This window comes from Aethalodelphis obliquidens, unplaced genomic scaffold, assembly GCF_003676395.1.
Source record: "Aethalodelphis obliquidens isolate GAN/ISIS:26980383/991018 unplaced genomic scaffold, ASM367639v1 scaffold8, whole genome shotgun sequence".
Taxonomy (NCBI): domain Eukaryota; kingdom Metazoa; phylum Chordata; class Mammalia; order Artiodactyla; family Delphinidae; genus Aethalodelphis; species Aethalodelphis obliquidens.
Window position 1 is genome coordinate 24,689,842 of NW_020837952.1, and position 14,350 is coordinate 24,704,191.

Sequence of the window (14,350 nt, forward strand, 5' to 3'; positions counted from 1 at the left end):
GAAGAAACTGGAAATGTTCTCTTTCTGAAGCCAGGTTATGGGTACATGAAAACTGATATTATTTTTTAATTATTTAATGTGTACTGTTACATTTTATACTCTTGCAAAAATATGATGTATTTAAATATGAAGCTTTTTTTGAAAAAGCATGGAGTTGCTGTGGAGGTGGAATTGTATGTATTTATGTTGATTGAGAAAATGAGATTGAATAGCATACAAAAAGAAGATGTTTATAGTTTCTTCCTATTTCAGTGAATTCCAGACATAATGAGAACAGTGATGTTGATTCACAGGTCTGAACAGACTCCATCCTGTAGTAATTGGGGGTGGTGAGTGACATGAAGAAAGTCACTTACCTAGATTGTTAACTAGGCGGATGGTGTGTTTCCCTGTAACTGTATTAGTATATACAAAAGGAGCACGAGCTTTAGTGGTAAAGGCAATATATGGTCTGTTTATGCTGTATTTGAGGTGGTTATGGGAAATCCACGCATCTGTGCACAGGAAGCAGTTTAATATCTCATTCTAGCGCAGGGTGGAGCACTATGGCCTGGAAATATTAATATGGAAAACACACACCTAAAGAAAATGTGCCAAAGTATGCAGTTTTTCTACAACAGAAGGAAGACGAGAGACGGCAGTGGAAGGGAGGAAGAGTTAGAAATGCTCTGGGAGACTATTGCGTTTTTTATGTGAATCATCTTATAGCTTATGGAATTTGAACATGGCTAAAATTATCCTAAGACTTCCATAGTTTGAGAGATTTTACTTTCTGTCAGTAACCTTCACAAATTTCCTTTGCAACTTTTTGTTTGTACCAATCATCCTGTGACTATTACGTCTTAAACTCATCTTAGCTTATGGTTTAGAAGTTCAGGTATAACATTATTAGGAAATCTTTTTTTTAAAATTTTACATTATTCCTTCAAAATGATCTCCTAACATTTATATTTCCTGGATTGTAGCAATTTTTTCTAGAGGAACTATGAAATGCATGTTATTTTAGATTTTTAAATGCTTCAGAAAAACTGAAAAGAAGGAAGAATTTTCAAGAAAAAAATTTAAATGAGAAATTTGCTTGTGTGATGCCCATATATATTTTTCAAATAACAAACTTTTCTGTTATGAAAATGCCCTACCAACATTCCAATGCGACAGTGTCTGTAAACAGAGGAAATAGACACTGATGACTATTTTTGGTTCAGTTAATACCTGTTGTAAACTTATTTGATATTACCTGGAAAATCCCAGGGTCAAAGGAAAATGAGTATCCTTTGAAATGCTTCCTAAAAAAGTTGGGTTTTTTTCTTAATTCATTGAAATTTTAAAGTTGTTTTTTTCTTTGGAAAATTAGTTTTCAAAGCATTTAACCTTTGTCTGTAGAACTTACTCTTCTGTAAGCACTGAATAATTGAAAGCTTATGTTTCTAATAGAAGTCATCTTCCATCTTATTTCTTGTTTACATGCATCACCATTATGGCTAAAGTGCTGAGATCTGCTGTCATGGTTTCTTCCTGCAGTGGGGAGGCCTTTTAAATTCAGCTGAACAAATGTGTAATATATTTGTTGGTACCAAACTATATACAAAACACTTCACTAAACACGTTTAGAGATACACCAATGAATAAGACAGACCAATAAGATGTAAAACTTAACATGTATACATTGTTTTAACTTCCTCCTGAGGTTAAGTTTAGGATCAAGCATATTGATAGTTTTTTTAAAAAGGAGTCTCTCACTTATCTGGAGAGAACATTTCTGCCATCCCCAAACTTTTAAAACACAGTTTCAGGGCTTCCCTAGTGGCGCAGTGGTTAAGAATCTGCCTGCCAATGCAGGGAACACGGGTCCGAGCCCTGGTCTAGAAAGATCCCACATGCCGCGGAGCAACTAAGCCCGTGCGCCACAACTACTGAGCCTGCGCTCTAGAGCCCATGAGCCACAACTACTGAAGCCCACGCGCCTAGAGCCCGTGCTCTGCAACAAGAGAAGGCACCGCAATGAGAAGCCTGCACACCGCAACAAATAGCAGCTCCCGCTCACAGCAGCTAGAGAAAGCCCGTGCACAGCAACGAAGACCCAACACAGCCAAAAGTAAAATAAAATAGAAAAATTTTAAAAAAAAATTCAAAAGGAGAGTGAATGAGAAAAATGTTTTTCACTAAACACTTTATCAGGAATTTCATATACTTCACCTTAAGAAAAGAAGCAATAAAAATATTTAGAAGTGGGCTTCCCTGGTGGCGCAGTGGTTTGAGAGTCCGCCTGCTGATGCAGGGGACACGGGTTCGTGCCCCAGTCTGGGAAGATCCCACATGCCGCGGAGCAGCTGGGCCCGTGAGCCATGGCCGCTGAGCCTGCGCGTCCGGAGCCTGTGCTCCGCAATGGGAGAGGCCACAGCAGTGCGAGGCCCGCGTACCGCAAAAAAAAAAAAAAAAAGATAAGAAATTGGAAGTAAGAGTAAACAATAGAACACTGACAGCATCAATATGGCAGCTGACAAATTAAAAAGTACGAAGGACAAATATCCTTTAATCTTTAATTGTCTCATTTAGTATCACTGTATATGATACAGGAAATTGATGCTCATAATCATGAATTAGTTATCAAAAAAAGTTGTCATATCTAGTATTCCATTTAAAAGAGTATGTCAGTCTTCAGCACATTTTGGAATCAAAGTACTCTTTTTTTGTTCTAATTTTGGTGGGATTAAATTCTTTGGTTATCAGGAAAATTAACCATGTAGAGTACCTTATGAGGATAATACAGCATGACTTTTTGTTTTGTGTATAAAATTCATATATTTCCTTTTAAACATATGTTGGGAGAGACTTTGTGAATAACAAGTCACTATTATTTATAGGGTTCTCATATTAAGAGCTTTATGTATTTCTCCTTTAATTACCATAATATCTATCTTCAGTAAATTTTATTCTTCGCATTTTGAGGCAGAAATTGAGGCACAGTTTAAGAAATTTGTTTAAGGTCCTTCAACTAATAAGGACAGAATTTACTAATCATGTAAGCAATTAGCCAACTTCATAATCGTAGTTTTAACTATTTGGTCGATCTTTAATATGGTCATGATTAAATTTTTTATTCCAAATAGTGAAATTAACTCGAATTTGTTTAAGCAAATTGGGGATCTTATTACAAGGAAGCAAGGATATCTCCTAGAACCCCAGGAGAAGTTGTGAAGCTGAAACCACATGGCCAAGTGTGCTTTTTGTGCACCTGTGTCATCTTCCTACTTTGCTGATCAGCTTTCTCTGTGCCTCTGCATCTGGTGAAGATAAATACCCAAAGCTCCTGGGTTTTCATTATCATAAACTCTTTCCACATAGAAAGACTGATGAGCTATCTGTTAATCCCATTTCTCAAGAAAGAAACATTTGATTAGCCCCACATGGGGTAGGAGATTAACACCTGTTCTAATCCCCGATTGCCAAGAAAGGATTATCAAATAGTCACATGACTATGGGAGTCTACCAGCCCTGTGTGAAGATGGTGGTCCTGTGATAGCAAGGAAGTAGTTCTCAGAGACAGGAAACGGGCAGGCCGTGTGGTCCTTCAGTTCAGACAGCAGTGCGTGGTGGTTAAGGTCATGGTTTCTGAAGCTGACTTTCTAGATTTATTCTCAATTCTGCTGGGACTGGTTGAGCGACCTTGTGTAAGTCCTTAACCATTTCGTGCTTACTTATTTTCTTTATCACTAATGTGGGGATAGTAATGTTATTACATGTAAACTATATAGAACGGTTCCTGACAACATCTTAAACATTTAATACATCTTAGTAATTATTTTATGATAGTGGTCAATTGCTGTATATATTTTATTTATCAAATAAATTAATCTAATTTTAAGATTACTCCTGTGACCTTCAATGCTTCAAAGATAGTGTTTACAAAATGAAATAATCATGCTTATTTTGCTAAGAGTTACATTATCTCTAAGTCTGTTCAAAATATTGATAACAAAGCGGAGAAAAAGGAAGATCTTATAATTGGCTAGTTACTTGTTGCAGTAAGGAAGATTAATTTCCTAATAAGATTTTCTAATACTTCCTGGTGAGTAGAATATTCATATAGAAAAACTATAATAGAGCATATTTGCATAATTATTAAAAATTTTGCACACCGTTTGTTTATTAAGTTAAATTATACAGCTGAGGTCAGTTAATTTTCTGTTGATTAATTAGGCATTTATTTTCAGGTACATGACAGATGGAGGGCTCAACCTGTATACTAGGAGTCTGAACCGAATACCAGACACAGCGACTTCCAGGGATGTCATCCAGAGAGGGGTTCATGATGTGACAGTGGATGCAGACAGGTAATGTCATCAGCATATTTGATGGTGAGGAATGCATAAAGCAATTTTATAAATGAGATCCTAGGAGTTTTACAGTATTAAACCAAAGGACTTTTTATTTTGATATAATAATTATTTTGGAACATTTTGAAAACTAAGGTGTTTTTGCTTACAAGACTTTTAGCTCTGTACACTGAAAGAAATTGCATTGCTGTTGAGAACATTTAACAAATTTCAGGTTACATGGTGGCAAATTTTAATATCTGCCAAAGCAAAATTATAAACATAGACTTCTGTTCCTTACTTGAAAAGAACCCTGGCTGATAAATTCCTTTCAATTCAGATGCTCTCAGATCTACCTGGGGGCTAATGACATAAAGATGAAAACATAATTCTAATTATCAGGTAAAATAAGTTTGATGCTTTTCTTGAGGGGTTTCTTGAAAGTATACAACTCTTGCTTTAAGCTAATCTCTTTCATATTTCAAATTGCTTACAGGTTTGTGTGTTTCATATACTTGTTATTATTTTGCTGGGAATTGTTTTGCAAATTTTATCAGAATCACTGCTGTTTGACAACATTGTCTTTGTGAAATAATGTTGTAAGACATATTTCTGACCTGATTTTGCCCCCTCTTCACTCAGAATTTTTAATTTCTTAAGCAGGAAGGGATTGCCTATTTCCAGAGCTACTGTATATCAATACCTAGAGTAGTTCTTTAATTCAACATTTATGAAGGGGACGAAAGGGTAAGACCTAACGTGTCCACATTCTGAAATAAGAACTGTGTACAATTCATAGTGCATTTTAATATAGCCAACTCCAAAGGCTAGGCAGTGAATTCTGATATTCGTCGTCAATTCCTCCTTACTCAAATGCTGTTGATGTTTTAACTCCTGTCGGCCAGCTCTCATCCTGTATATACGCTAGTCTCCTAGGCTGTACACAAGGTGTCTGTGTGAAGCATGTGGTTACAAAAGGCTTATGAAAAATTTTGCTCACTCCACCCCCCACCTGAACTATCCTTCAACTGTTTTCCCTCACTGACTCTCACTAACTTCAAACACGATGGACTTCTGCTTTCACATTGATGCCTCCTCTGCCTAGAATGCCCTTTTCTACATTCCTTGCATTATTGCCTCCATCATATTTCTGTTTCAGCTTAATGTTACCTTCTTAGCGAAGTGTTTCCAGAGTAGCTAAGGTACATTTCATTTCCAGTCACTTTCTTTCCCATTATCTTATATTATTTTCTTCAATGTACACATCACTCCTAATTATTGTTTACATGTTTATTTTGTATCTCCCCCATTACAGTGTAAGCTCAGGAATGCAAACTTTTCATCATATTTACGATACATTGAGCTTTTAACAAATGCTTGTGGAGTGAATGAACAAAGGAATGAATATAGGCTATATATTCATATAGGCTAGCGATAGCATCCAGTTGACTAAAGAGACAAATAAGACTGGGAAAAGAGACAAGATACTGCAAGGATATTATGTAAGAGAGGGAACGAGTTATGTGGGAAAATAGGAAGGAGTGATTAGAGGGAAAGAAATCCAAAGTGTGGGCCACATTTTGAAACTAATGACCAACTCATTGTTAGCTGACAGTGGAAAACATTAAAGGAGAGGAAAAAATCTGTTGGTCTTTGGGAAACGAGATTTATGACAGCAGAAGCTAGGAATCAATACAAAGGTGACTGACTTCGGAGGCATTTGGGATAACCAGCTCTCCAGGCTCCAGACTGGAGCTGGGCTGAGGAACCTCAGACCAACGGAAAAACCCAGGTATTCAACTAATAAATTGGGACCCGCAAAAGCCATAGTTCTTAAAGTGTGGTACCGGGATCAGCAGCAGCAGCATCACTGGGGAACTTGTCAGGCATGCAAATTATCAGCTCCATCTAAGACTCGCCGAACCCAGTGTCCAGCCATCTGAGCTTGAACCAGGCGATTCATGTATACACCAAAACTACTGAAACACTATCTTAAAATGAACAAATAGATGCCAGGCCTATGAAAACGTAAACATTTCACATAAACATGTAAACATAAAAAATAACATTTGGAAAATTTTACTTCATTAGCTGTGCTTTGTCAAGTGAAAGAGACTATCAAAATAACAATGGCATTAATCTTTAAATTAGATCAAATAATGATGTGTTGCACCTGAAATAAATTGTCTCAGATTCAGATTTTGAGAAGTATGTAGAAGGTCTTTGAAAGAATTATGTAATTTGAGGAATACAAAAACGCTTTGGTCACTTTTATATATTAAACAGCAATAGGGTTATAGTGAAAATCCTACTATAGGAGTTTTAGGATTTTCCCTTTTATTATAGCTAAATCTCAAGCTCTTTTAAAATTGTATATTCAGAAAGTGATTCAAGATGTTATTGTTTTAAAATGCATAATCTTAGATATTAAAGTTGTGAAAGTCCTGTTAATTTATAAAGGATAACGTTTCATAAAATTTTCTTAATTCTGATAGCCATTCCAAGTAGGATTGACAAGAATAGCTAAAGGTACTGAGAAGTCCTGCAGTTTAAAATAAAACCTGCTTAACTTTATTTAATTCATTGCTCCTTAAGTTTTTTTCATCGATTCCCCCACCTTTTCTCTATAATGATAATTTGTTCCTATAATGTTTTAAGAAATGCTCATTTAGCCTAATGCTCTCATTTAGTGGATATAAAAGAGTGAGGAGTTAGGTCTTTTACTCCTGTACTTCTAGTTTCCCAGCTACCTTAGTCAAGGTTTTTAAAAAATAATAATATAAAATGTATTAGTGATTGGTTCATTTTAGCAAATCGGTAAATAATAGGGCTTACAATAGTTCACTGATAAGAAAGCTTAAATGCAAAAAAAAATCAGCAGTGTTTTCATATTTCTTAGATATTCTTTCTAAAAGGTATATCAGGGAAAAATGCACTTATATAATGGCAAAGTACCCAGCTGGCTAGTATGGCAATGGATTTGAATTGTTCGTGTTGCTGTAGTGAAGGTTATATGCTCCCCTTTGATCAACTTCTGGAGAAAATGTGATGGGCAATAGAGAATAGCTGAATTCATCTTCTCAGCAGACTGAAATGGCCCCAAAGAAAAGAGGAGGGCTTCCAGCAGCCAACTGTATTACTCAAAGACATTGCAGAACAAAAGCGGGGCATCATTTCGAGAGGAACTTGGGTTTGGTCCGTATGTAGTACTCTGCTCGGACTGCCATAACAAAGTACCATGGACTGGGTGGCTTAAACAACAGACATTTGTATTCTCACAGTTCTGGAGGCTACACGTCCATGATTACAGGGCTGGAAAATTCATTTTCTTATGAGGGCATTTTTCTGGCTTGCAGACAGCCACCTTCTCACTGTGTCCTCACATGGCCTTTTCTCTGTGCTCTCTTGCAGTGAAAGACAGAGATCTTTAGTGCCTGTTTCTCTTCTGATAAAGACCCCAGTTGTATTGGACTAGCCTCCTCCCACCATTATGACCTTATTTAACCTTAATTACCTCTGTAAAGGCACAATCTCCAATATGGACACATTGGAGACTAGGACCGCACCATATGAATTTGGTGGTGATGGGGGATGAAGGGACGGGCATAATTCAGTCCATAAAACTGTGTAACTCCCGGGTGGTTTTATCCTTGGAGATACAGGTTCAGTGTCTCTATAAGTGCTGGATTAAAGTAGTGAATGTATGTATCATGCATATCATAAGCCCAGACCCTACAGGGATCAGGAACATCACATGAAATGAGTGAAGCAGAAGAGACACATGGTAAACATGGCCAGTCCAAGTGGGCATCTACCCTCCACTGTAGAGGTCGCTGCCTGTGGAAATGCACAAATGTAGAAAGGAGGGCTGAGGATTGCAAACCATTTGATTTTTTTAATTTAATTTTTATTTTATATTGGGGTATAGTTGATTTACAATGTTGTGTTAGTTTCAGGTGTACAGCTAAGTGATTCAGTTATACATATATACATTATTTTTCAGATTCTTTTCCCATATAGATTATTATAGAATATTGAGTAGAGTTCCCTGTGCTATGCAGTAGGTCCTTGTTGATGATCTATTTTACATATAGTGGTGTGTATATGTTAATCACAGACTCCTCATTTATCCCTCCCCCACCCCCACATTTCCCCTTTGATAAACATAAAGTTTAGCCAAGAGTCTAGACTCCTTTGAGAACTCTCCGAGTTTTTAAGTATTGGTAACTGTCTTAGCACATCTGTGAGATCAGTAGATAAAGATACACATTTTTTTCAAGTTAAAGATACACATTTTTTTCAGTCAGATAATCTAGGAAATCACAGAGAAGCTTATATAAAGCAAGAAACCATGAACATTCTCACATATGGTCATGTAAACTTCCTAGGTCCATTAAATTTTCCCAAAGAAATACGCTGGTGGTGATACCTGCTATACAGAATGAGAATGCTGCCACTCATGAGAAGCCTGCCCGGCAGGTGCAAGGAATTGTGGCAAAACTAGCTAAGCATGTTTCTAAGTTTTTAATACAAGATAAGACCAATCTAAGGTCTGTATCCCAGCCATAGCATCACTCTGGAGGCTGTGAGGCCTGTTATGGCAGCAACTATAGTTAATTTTGTTGAAAACACTCTGAGGGTTAACACTGTGCAGGCCAAAAGCTCATTTGGATCGGTGATGCAGAGAGAGAAAACAAGCCTTGAGAATGAACCCTTGACATTTAACAAGAGAATAAGGGAAGAGCAGTCATTGAAGAAGGTAGAGAAATCAGCTCTAACACAAAGGTGAGGACAAATAGGGTTAACTGGTACTTTGAAAATGGAGAGAAGAGGGAATAGGCACCAGTGTCAAATTCCATGGAGAGGTTAAGTTAGGTGAAGAGAGTTTATGCCAAAAAATAAAGTAAAATAATATGAAGTTTCACATTTGAGAGGTAAAGTTTCCTGGATGATTTAAGCAAGCTGTAAGTCATTGCCTGAGTGACTAGAGTAGAATGGTCATAGAAGTCAAAGTTCGGTTATGCAGATGATTTATCCAGGTGGCCATTAACTCATGATGACAGAATGAGTCTCAAAAGAGAGGAAGACAGGGCTTCCCTGGTGGCACAGTGGTTGAGAGTCCGCCTGCCGATGCAGGGGACACGGGTTCGTTCCCCGGTCTGGGAAGATCCCACATGCCGTGGAGCGGCTGGGCCCGTGAGCCATGGCCGCTGAGCCTGTGCGTCCGGAGCCTGTGCTCCGCAACAGAAAAAAAAGAGATGAAGACAAAGCTCCAGGTACCAGTCTTTATTGAATACTGACAAATTCCTCAAATTGCAATAATAGATTTCACCAGGTCTATTCTGGATTGTCTATTACATTGTTATCTAAAGTATATTCTTAAATATAGTGATCGCTTATTTCAATTATAAATGAATCAATTTAACTATTCATATTTTTACTTATTTTTTGCATGTTTAGTCATGACTTTTTGAAAATATAAAAACAATATATCATAGAGATTATTATTGTATTGTATTAAATGACAGATTGATTTCATTTATGATACTATAATCGAGAAACTAAGATCACAGCTGATGAACGAGTTTACAAAAGACATTAAGGATATCATATTACATGCCTCTAGATTGTCAGTCATTATAACTTACTATATTGAGGGAGGTCTAGTTCCAAGCATCTAGTCATAATGAATCCCCTACTGGAAGAGGAAATCTTTTCTCTTAGGTTTAGTGGTTGGTGGCCTGCAAATTACTCTGACAGAAAAACAAGAGGCAAATTTTTATACACATATGTATGCAGGAAATCACAGAAAGATGTGATTTAAGGGGAGATGGTTAGAAATTGGGACATCTTCATAGGGAAAAGAGGGCAGGGAGAAGGACACTTTTAGGAAAACAAATGACTTTCAGGAAAGATAAATGGGACCATAGAAGAAGAGATGGGAGATATGATCGTTTTGTGACAGTGTCTATTTGGGCAGTTTCTTACTTGGTGCCCTTTGTCTCTGGTGATAGAAGTCAGTCCTGTCTGGTGTGAAACCCCCAGGGAGGAGATTTATGACAGTTGAATTCTTTTGGGAGACACTTTCAGGCAGACAGGGGGAGTTTAGGAAGAAAGAAAAAGCTCTTTGCAGTGGTAAATCTACAGTTTTCATCAATGTGTAGAAAATTGCACTGCCTCTACAAAAAGGCTCAAGGAAAATTCTCATAAAATCAGGTGGGGAGTCATTTCTAAGGGTAGGAGGCCTTTGGTATTTTCACGACTTCTCCAAACAAGAGAAGTGAAGGCAACTGAGATTCCTCCCAAGCCACCAAGCAGATATCTCCAGAGTCTGAATTCATGATGCTTGTCACTAGTTTATGTACACTCTAATACTTCCTTCTATTCTGTGTTGATTTATTCCCGCATAATCACAGAAACAGTATATTCCCATATCTGAAGTATTTTCTTCATTAGCTTACTGGCTTTCCATAGTAATGAAAAGCAAACACAAAACAGATTAATAGGCTGAGATTAAAGTAGTTAAGTAAATATAATTATTCCATTTTATAATTAAATGGCCTGCCATTTTGGCCCTCCTTTCTTTAAGTAGGGAGAGATGACTGCAAAACACTGGAGAAGTGGAAAAAGTTTTATTTGCCCCCCTCAACTTCCCTTTGGTACCCTGCTCATCTTTGCAGGCTTATGCACTGGTGCTAAACTTCTCTCCTGTGTCCTGATTCTCAGCATTACCTGACCTCATTGTGAATAATCTTACAAACTTCCAATACTTTTAAGTAACACCCCTCGTAGAATTAATTCACACTGTACACATGTGAACACATTGTGTGCACGTGTACACAACGTGTGCACGTGTATTGAGACCCTGCTCTCTGCCAAGTTCTGTGCTCAATCCTGGGGGACCCTGTACTCAAAGGTCTTACATTAGAAGGGCTTTTTAGGCTTGATTAATTTAAAATAGGGATTAATGAAGCCTAAAAAGCCATTGAGATTCAAAGGATACTTAGTCAGTACAACTAGCCCAAGTTGTAGATATTTTTGATTGGGATACCTTTTAGTATTTTTTTTTTTTTTTTGACGGTACGCGGGCCTCTCAGTGTTGTGGTCCCTCCCATTGCGGAGCACACGCTCCGGACGCGCAGGCTCAGAGGCCATGGCTCACGGGCCCAGCAGCTCCGCGGCATGTGGGATCTTCCCGGACCGGGGCACGAACCCGTGTGCCCTGCATCGGCAGGCGGACTCTCAACCACTGCGCCACCAGGGAAGCCCTTTAGTATCTTTTAAAACATACATACAGGTGGCTGTAAGTTTTACCACCCTTTGTAAGACTTCCCCTGATATTAAACTTGGCCATGGCTAAACTTTACCATTACAGAATACATCTCCCAATAGAGGAGATGGTCCCCAGTACTCTTATTTATGAAGTAGTTTTACATTATCTCCTTCCAAAACAATTTGCTTATGAATCTTATGAAGATGGTGATGATGATGTTGAAGACAAGGAGGAGTCATGGCTGTTACAGTAAAAATAGCCAGAGTATGTCTCTGTATTGAGGATCGAGTAGTGCAACCAACGTACCATACTAGTTAAGTACGTTGTTCTATTTTACCTTTATGGCAGCCCTGTGAAGTGCACTTTATTACTGCCGTTTTATAAGTGAGGCAGACAGTCCTTTGATCAAGTAACTTGCCTATAGACACTTTGTTGATAAATGGTAATGGTTGGATTTGAATCCAGTTCCTGTACTCTTACTGTTATTCATAAAATTATTAATATGGATACGGGTTTTATCATGCCTGGATAACATACTCTGATTTTTAAAATTATTTCAGTTGTCCCTTTCTGGCTAAACATACCTGTAAAATATGAATAGATCTTTCTTATTCAGCTTCGTAAATGTTGGTAATTTCCTTCAGCATGTAATCATTTTCTATTTCTACTGCAGATTGTCAATAAATGTAAAAACACGATTGACAGAACAATATTTTCACATGCATTAGAGCTTCTAAAAGGCTGGCTAGTTTGTTAATCAGTAACGCAATTTAGCAGTGTTTTGTTCTTTTATGCATGTAAATCTATCCTAATCTTGAAATCTAATGTCTTTTGAAATATCTATTTCTAACAGGCTCAAGGAAATAATAGAAAAATGGAAAGGGGAGAAATATGATTCATCCTATATACAGAAAAATACTAATAAAAGTGTACTTATATGAAGGGAAAAACAATGCGGACCTTTTATATTACATAATTTTTTTGTCCTACAAAGAGCAATAAAATGGGAGAGGTTTTTGTCAATGAACTTAATTGTTTAATTTGATTTAAGAGTTGCATCTATACATGAAACAGTTTTTTTCCCCCTTCAAAAGCTACGGATGAATTCTTTTTTTATAGGCTAACTAATGGGGTGAGACATTCAACTTGGGATCATTAAACTGAGGTCTTCCGGCTGGCAGCTGATAAATTCTGCACCTTCCTCATTTCAGCTGTTTGAGTGGGTGGCATGGACATATTTATTAGAGTCATATGTGCTCCGTTTATATTCTTTTTTCTTGCTTGACTTAATTTGTGTTTGAAACGGTTAAAGTTATCTGCAGTGAGCTGTATTTTTTCTTTTTTTAAGCATCAACAGAGCTTCCATATGTTTTTTTAGATAAGTTGCAAATGAAAGTGTTTTCATTACAAATGAGTGCTTATTCTCTGAATTAGTTATTTTGCTATTATAAAGCTTTTCTGTGGTTATTGAGAAAAGTTCACAGAATAAGTAAAAGTATAAAGAAGAATCTAAAAATAATTCATAATCCTCCCATCCCCAGAACAACCAAGAATATTGCTTCGATGTATTTCCTCTCAGGCTTGCTCATCCGCTCTGTTTGCACAGTTTGGGTTATACCATCTATACAATAGATTATCCTGCTTTCTTTACCTACTTATGTAATGAACACTACCCCATAATATTAAACATTTTTTTAAAATATGACTTTTAATGATTGCATGCTCTTCTACCACATGGGATAAATTTTATCTAAGGAGTTTGTGTAATCAACCATAAAATTTTTAAGACATACATCAAATTTCGGATATTATTGGCAAGGCCATTAGGAGAAACTTATCTGATTGTCTGTCTATATGTATTTTTTCTGAAAAGGTAAGCACCTCACATATGCACATGTGCATATTTGTATATATATGTGTGTATGTATATACGCAGGTGCATTTGAAATTTAGTTTTATTTCTCCAAGTAAATCTCATTCCTTAAGATTTATAATTTACTTTTACTTTAGGTTTTTAAAATTTCAAGTGTATATTTAGGGCTTTGTAAACTCTTAGAATTCATGAGTTTGATATAATTTTAAAATACTTTGTCAGCCAGGTTTTCTTACAAAATAGGTGGTAAACAATATTGACTGAAACTGTGTTGCTTCTTCTTCAAACATAAGCAGATATCCAAAGGGGCTTTATTTCTTAACAGAACAAAACCCTATCACTTGTTTCTCTAACAATATAATGTGTTCTGATCCCAGACAGTTTGTACAAGGCACATCCACTTGATAACCCAAATATTTACTAGATAAAAATAATTATAATAATAGTGCCTTTATTGAGTGTCTCATTAGTGCTAGACATATTTCTTTTTTTCATCTTTGGAGATGTTAATATACTTCTTTCAGTCACTAATAGAACAAGAAGACACCCCCCCCCAAAAAAAAATCAATATATAGAAAATTTGACCCATACAATAAGAAAGTTGACCTTATGTACATGTATAGAACACCAGAACCAAGAATAGTAGAATTCATTCTTTTCAAGTACACATTGGATATTTACAAAAAGATGTGTTGGGCCATGAAGTAAGTCCTCACAGATTTCAAAGAACTGAAATACTATAGAGTATGTTCTTTGACCACAGTGCTTTAAGCTAGAAATCATTAACAAAAAAGATAGACAATCCCTGTATGTTTGCAAATTAGAAAATGTACTTCTTAATAACATTTGGGTAAAAGAAGAAATCACAATGGAAATTAGAAAATATTT

General features: G+C 36.7%; 1 protein-coding gene across 4 annotated transcripts in view; it reads left to right on the forward strand.

The window, feature by feature from the left end:
* The window catches only part of NAV3 (neuron navigator 3), a 592,658-nt gene that overhangs the window by 447,139 nt on the left and 131,169 nt on the right, over window positions 1-14,350 (forward strand). For all 4 annotated transcript variants that reach the window (XM_027107085.1, XM_027107086.1, XM_027107087.1 and 1 more), the window contains exon 12: window positions 4,215-4,334. In XM_027107085.1, the coding sequence (XP_026962886.1) occupies window positions 4,215-4,334 (120 nt within the window). The remainder of the gene's footprint in view (window positions 1-4,214; window positions 4,335-14,350) is intronic.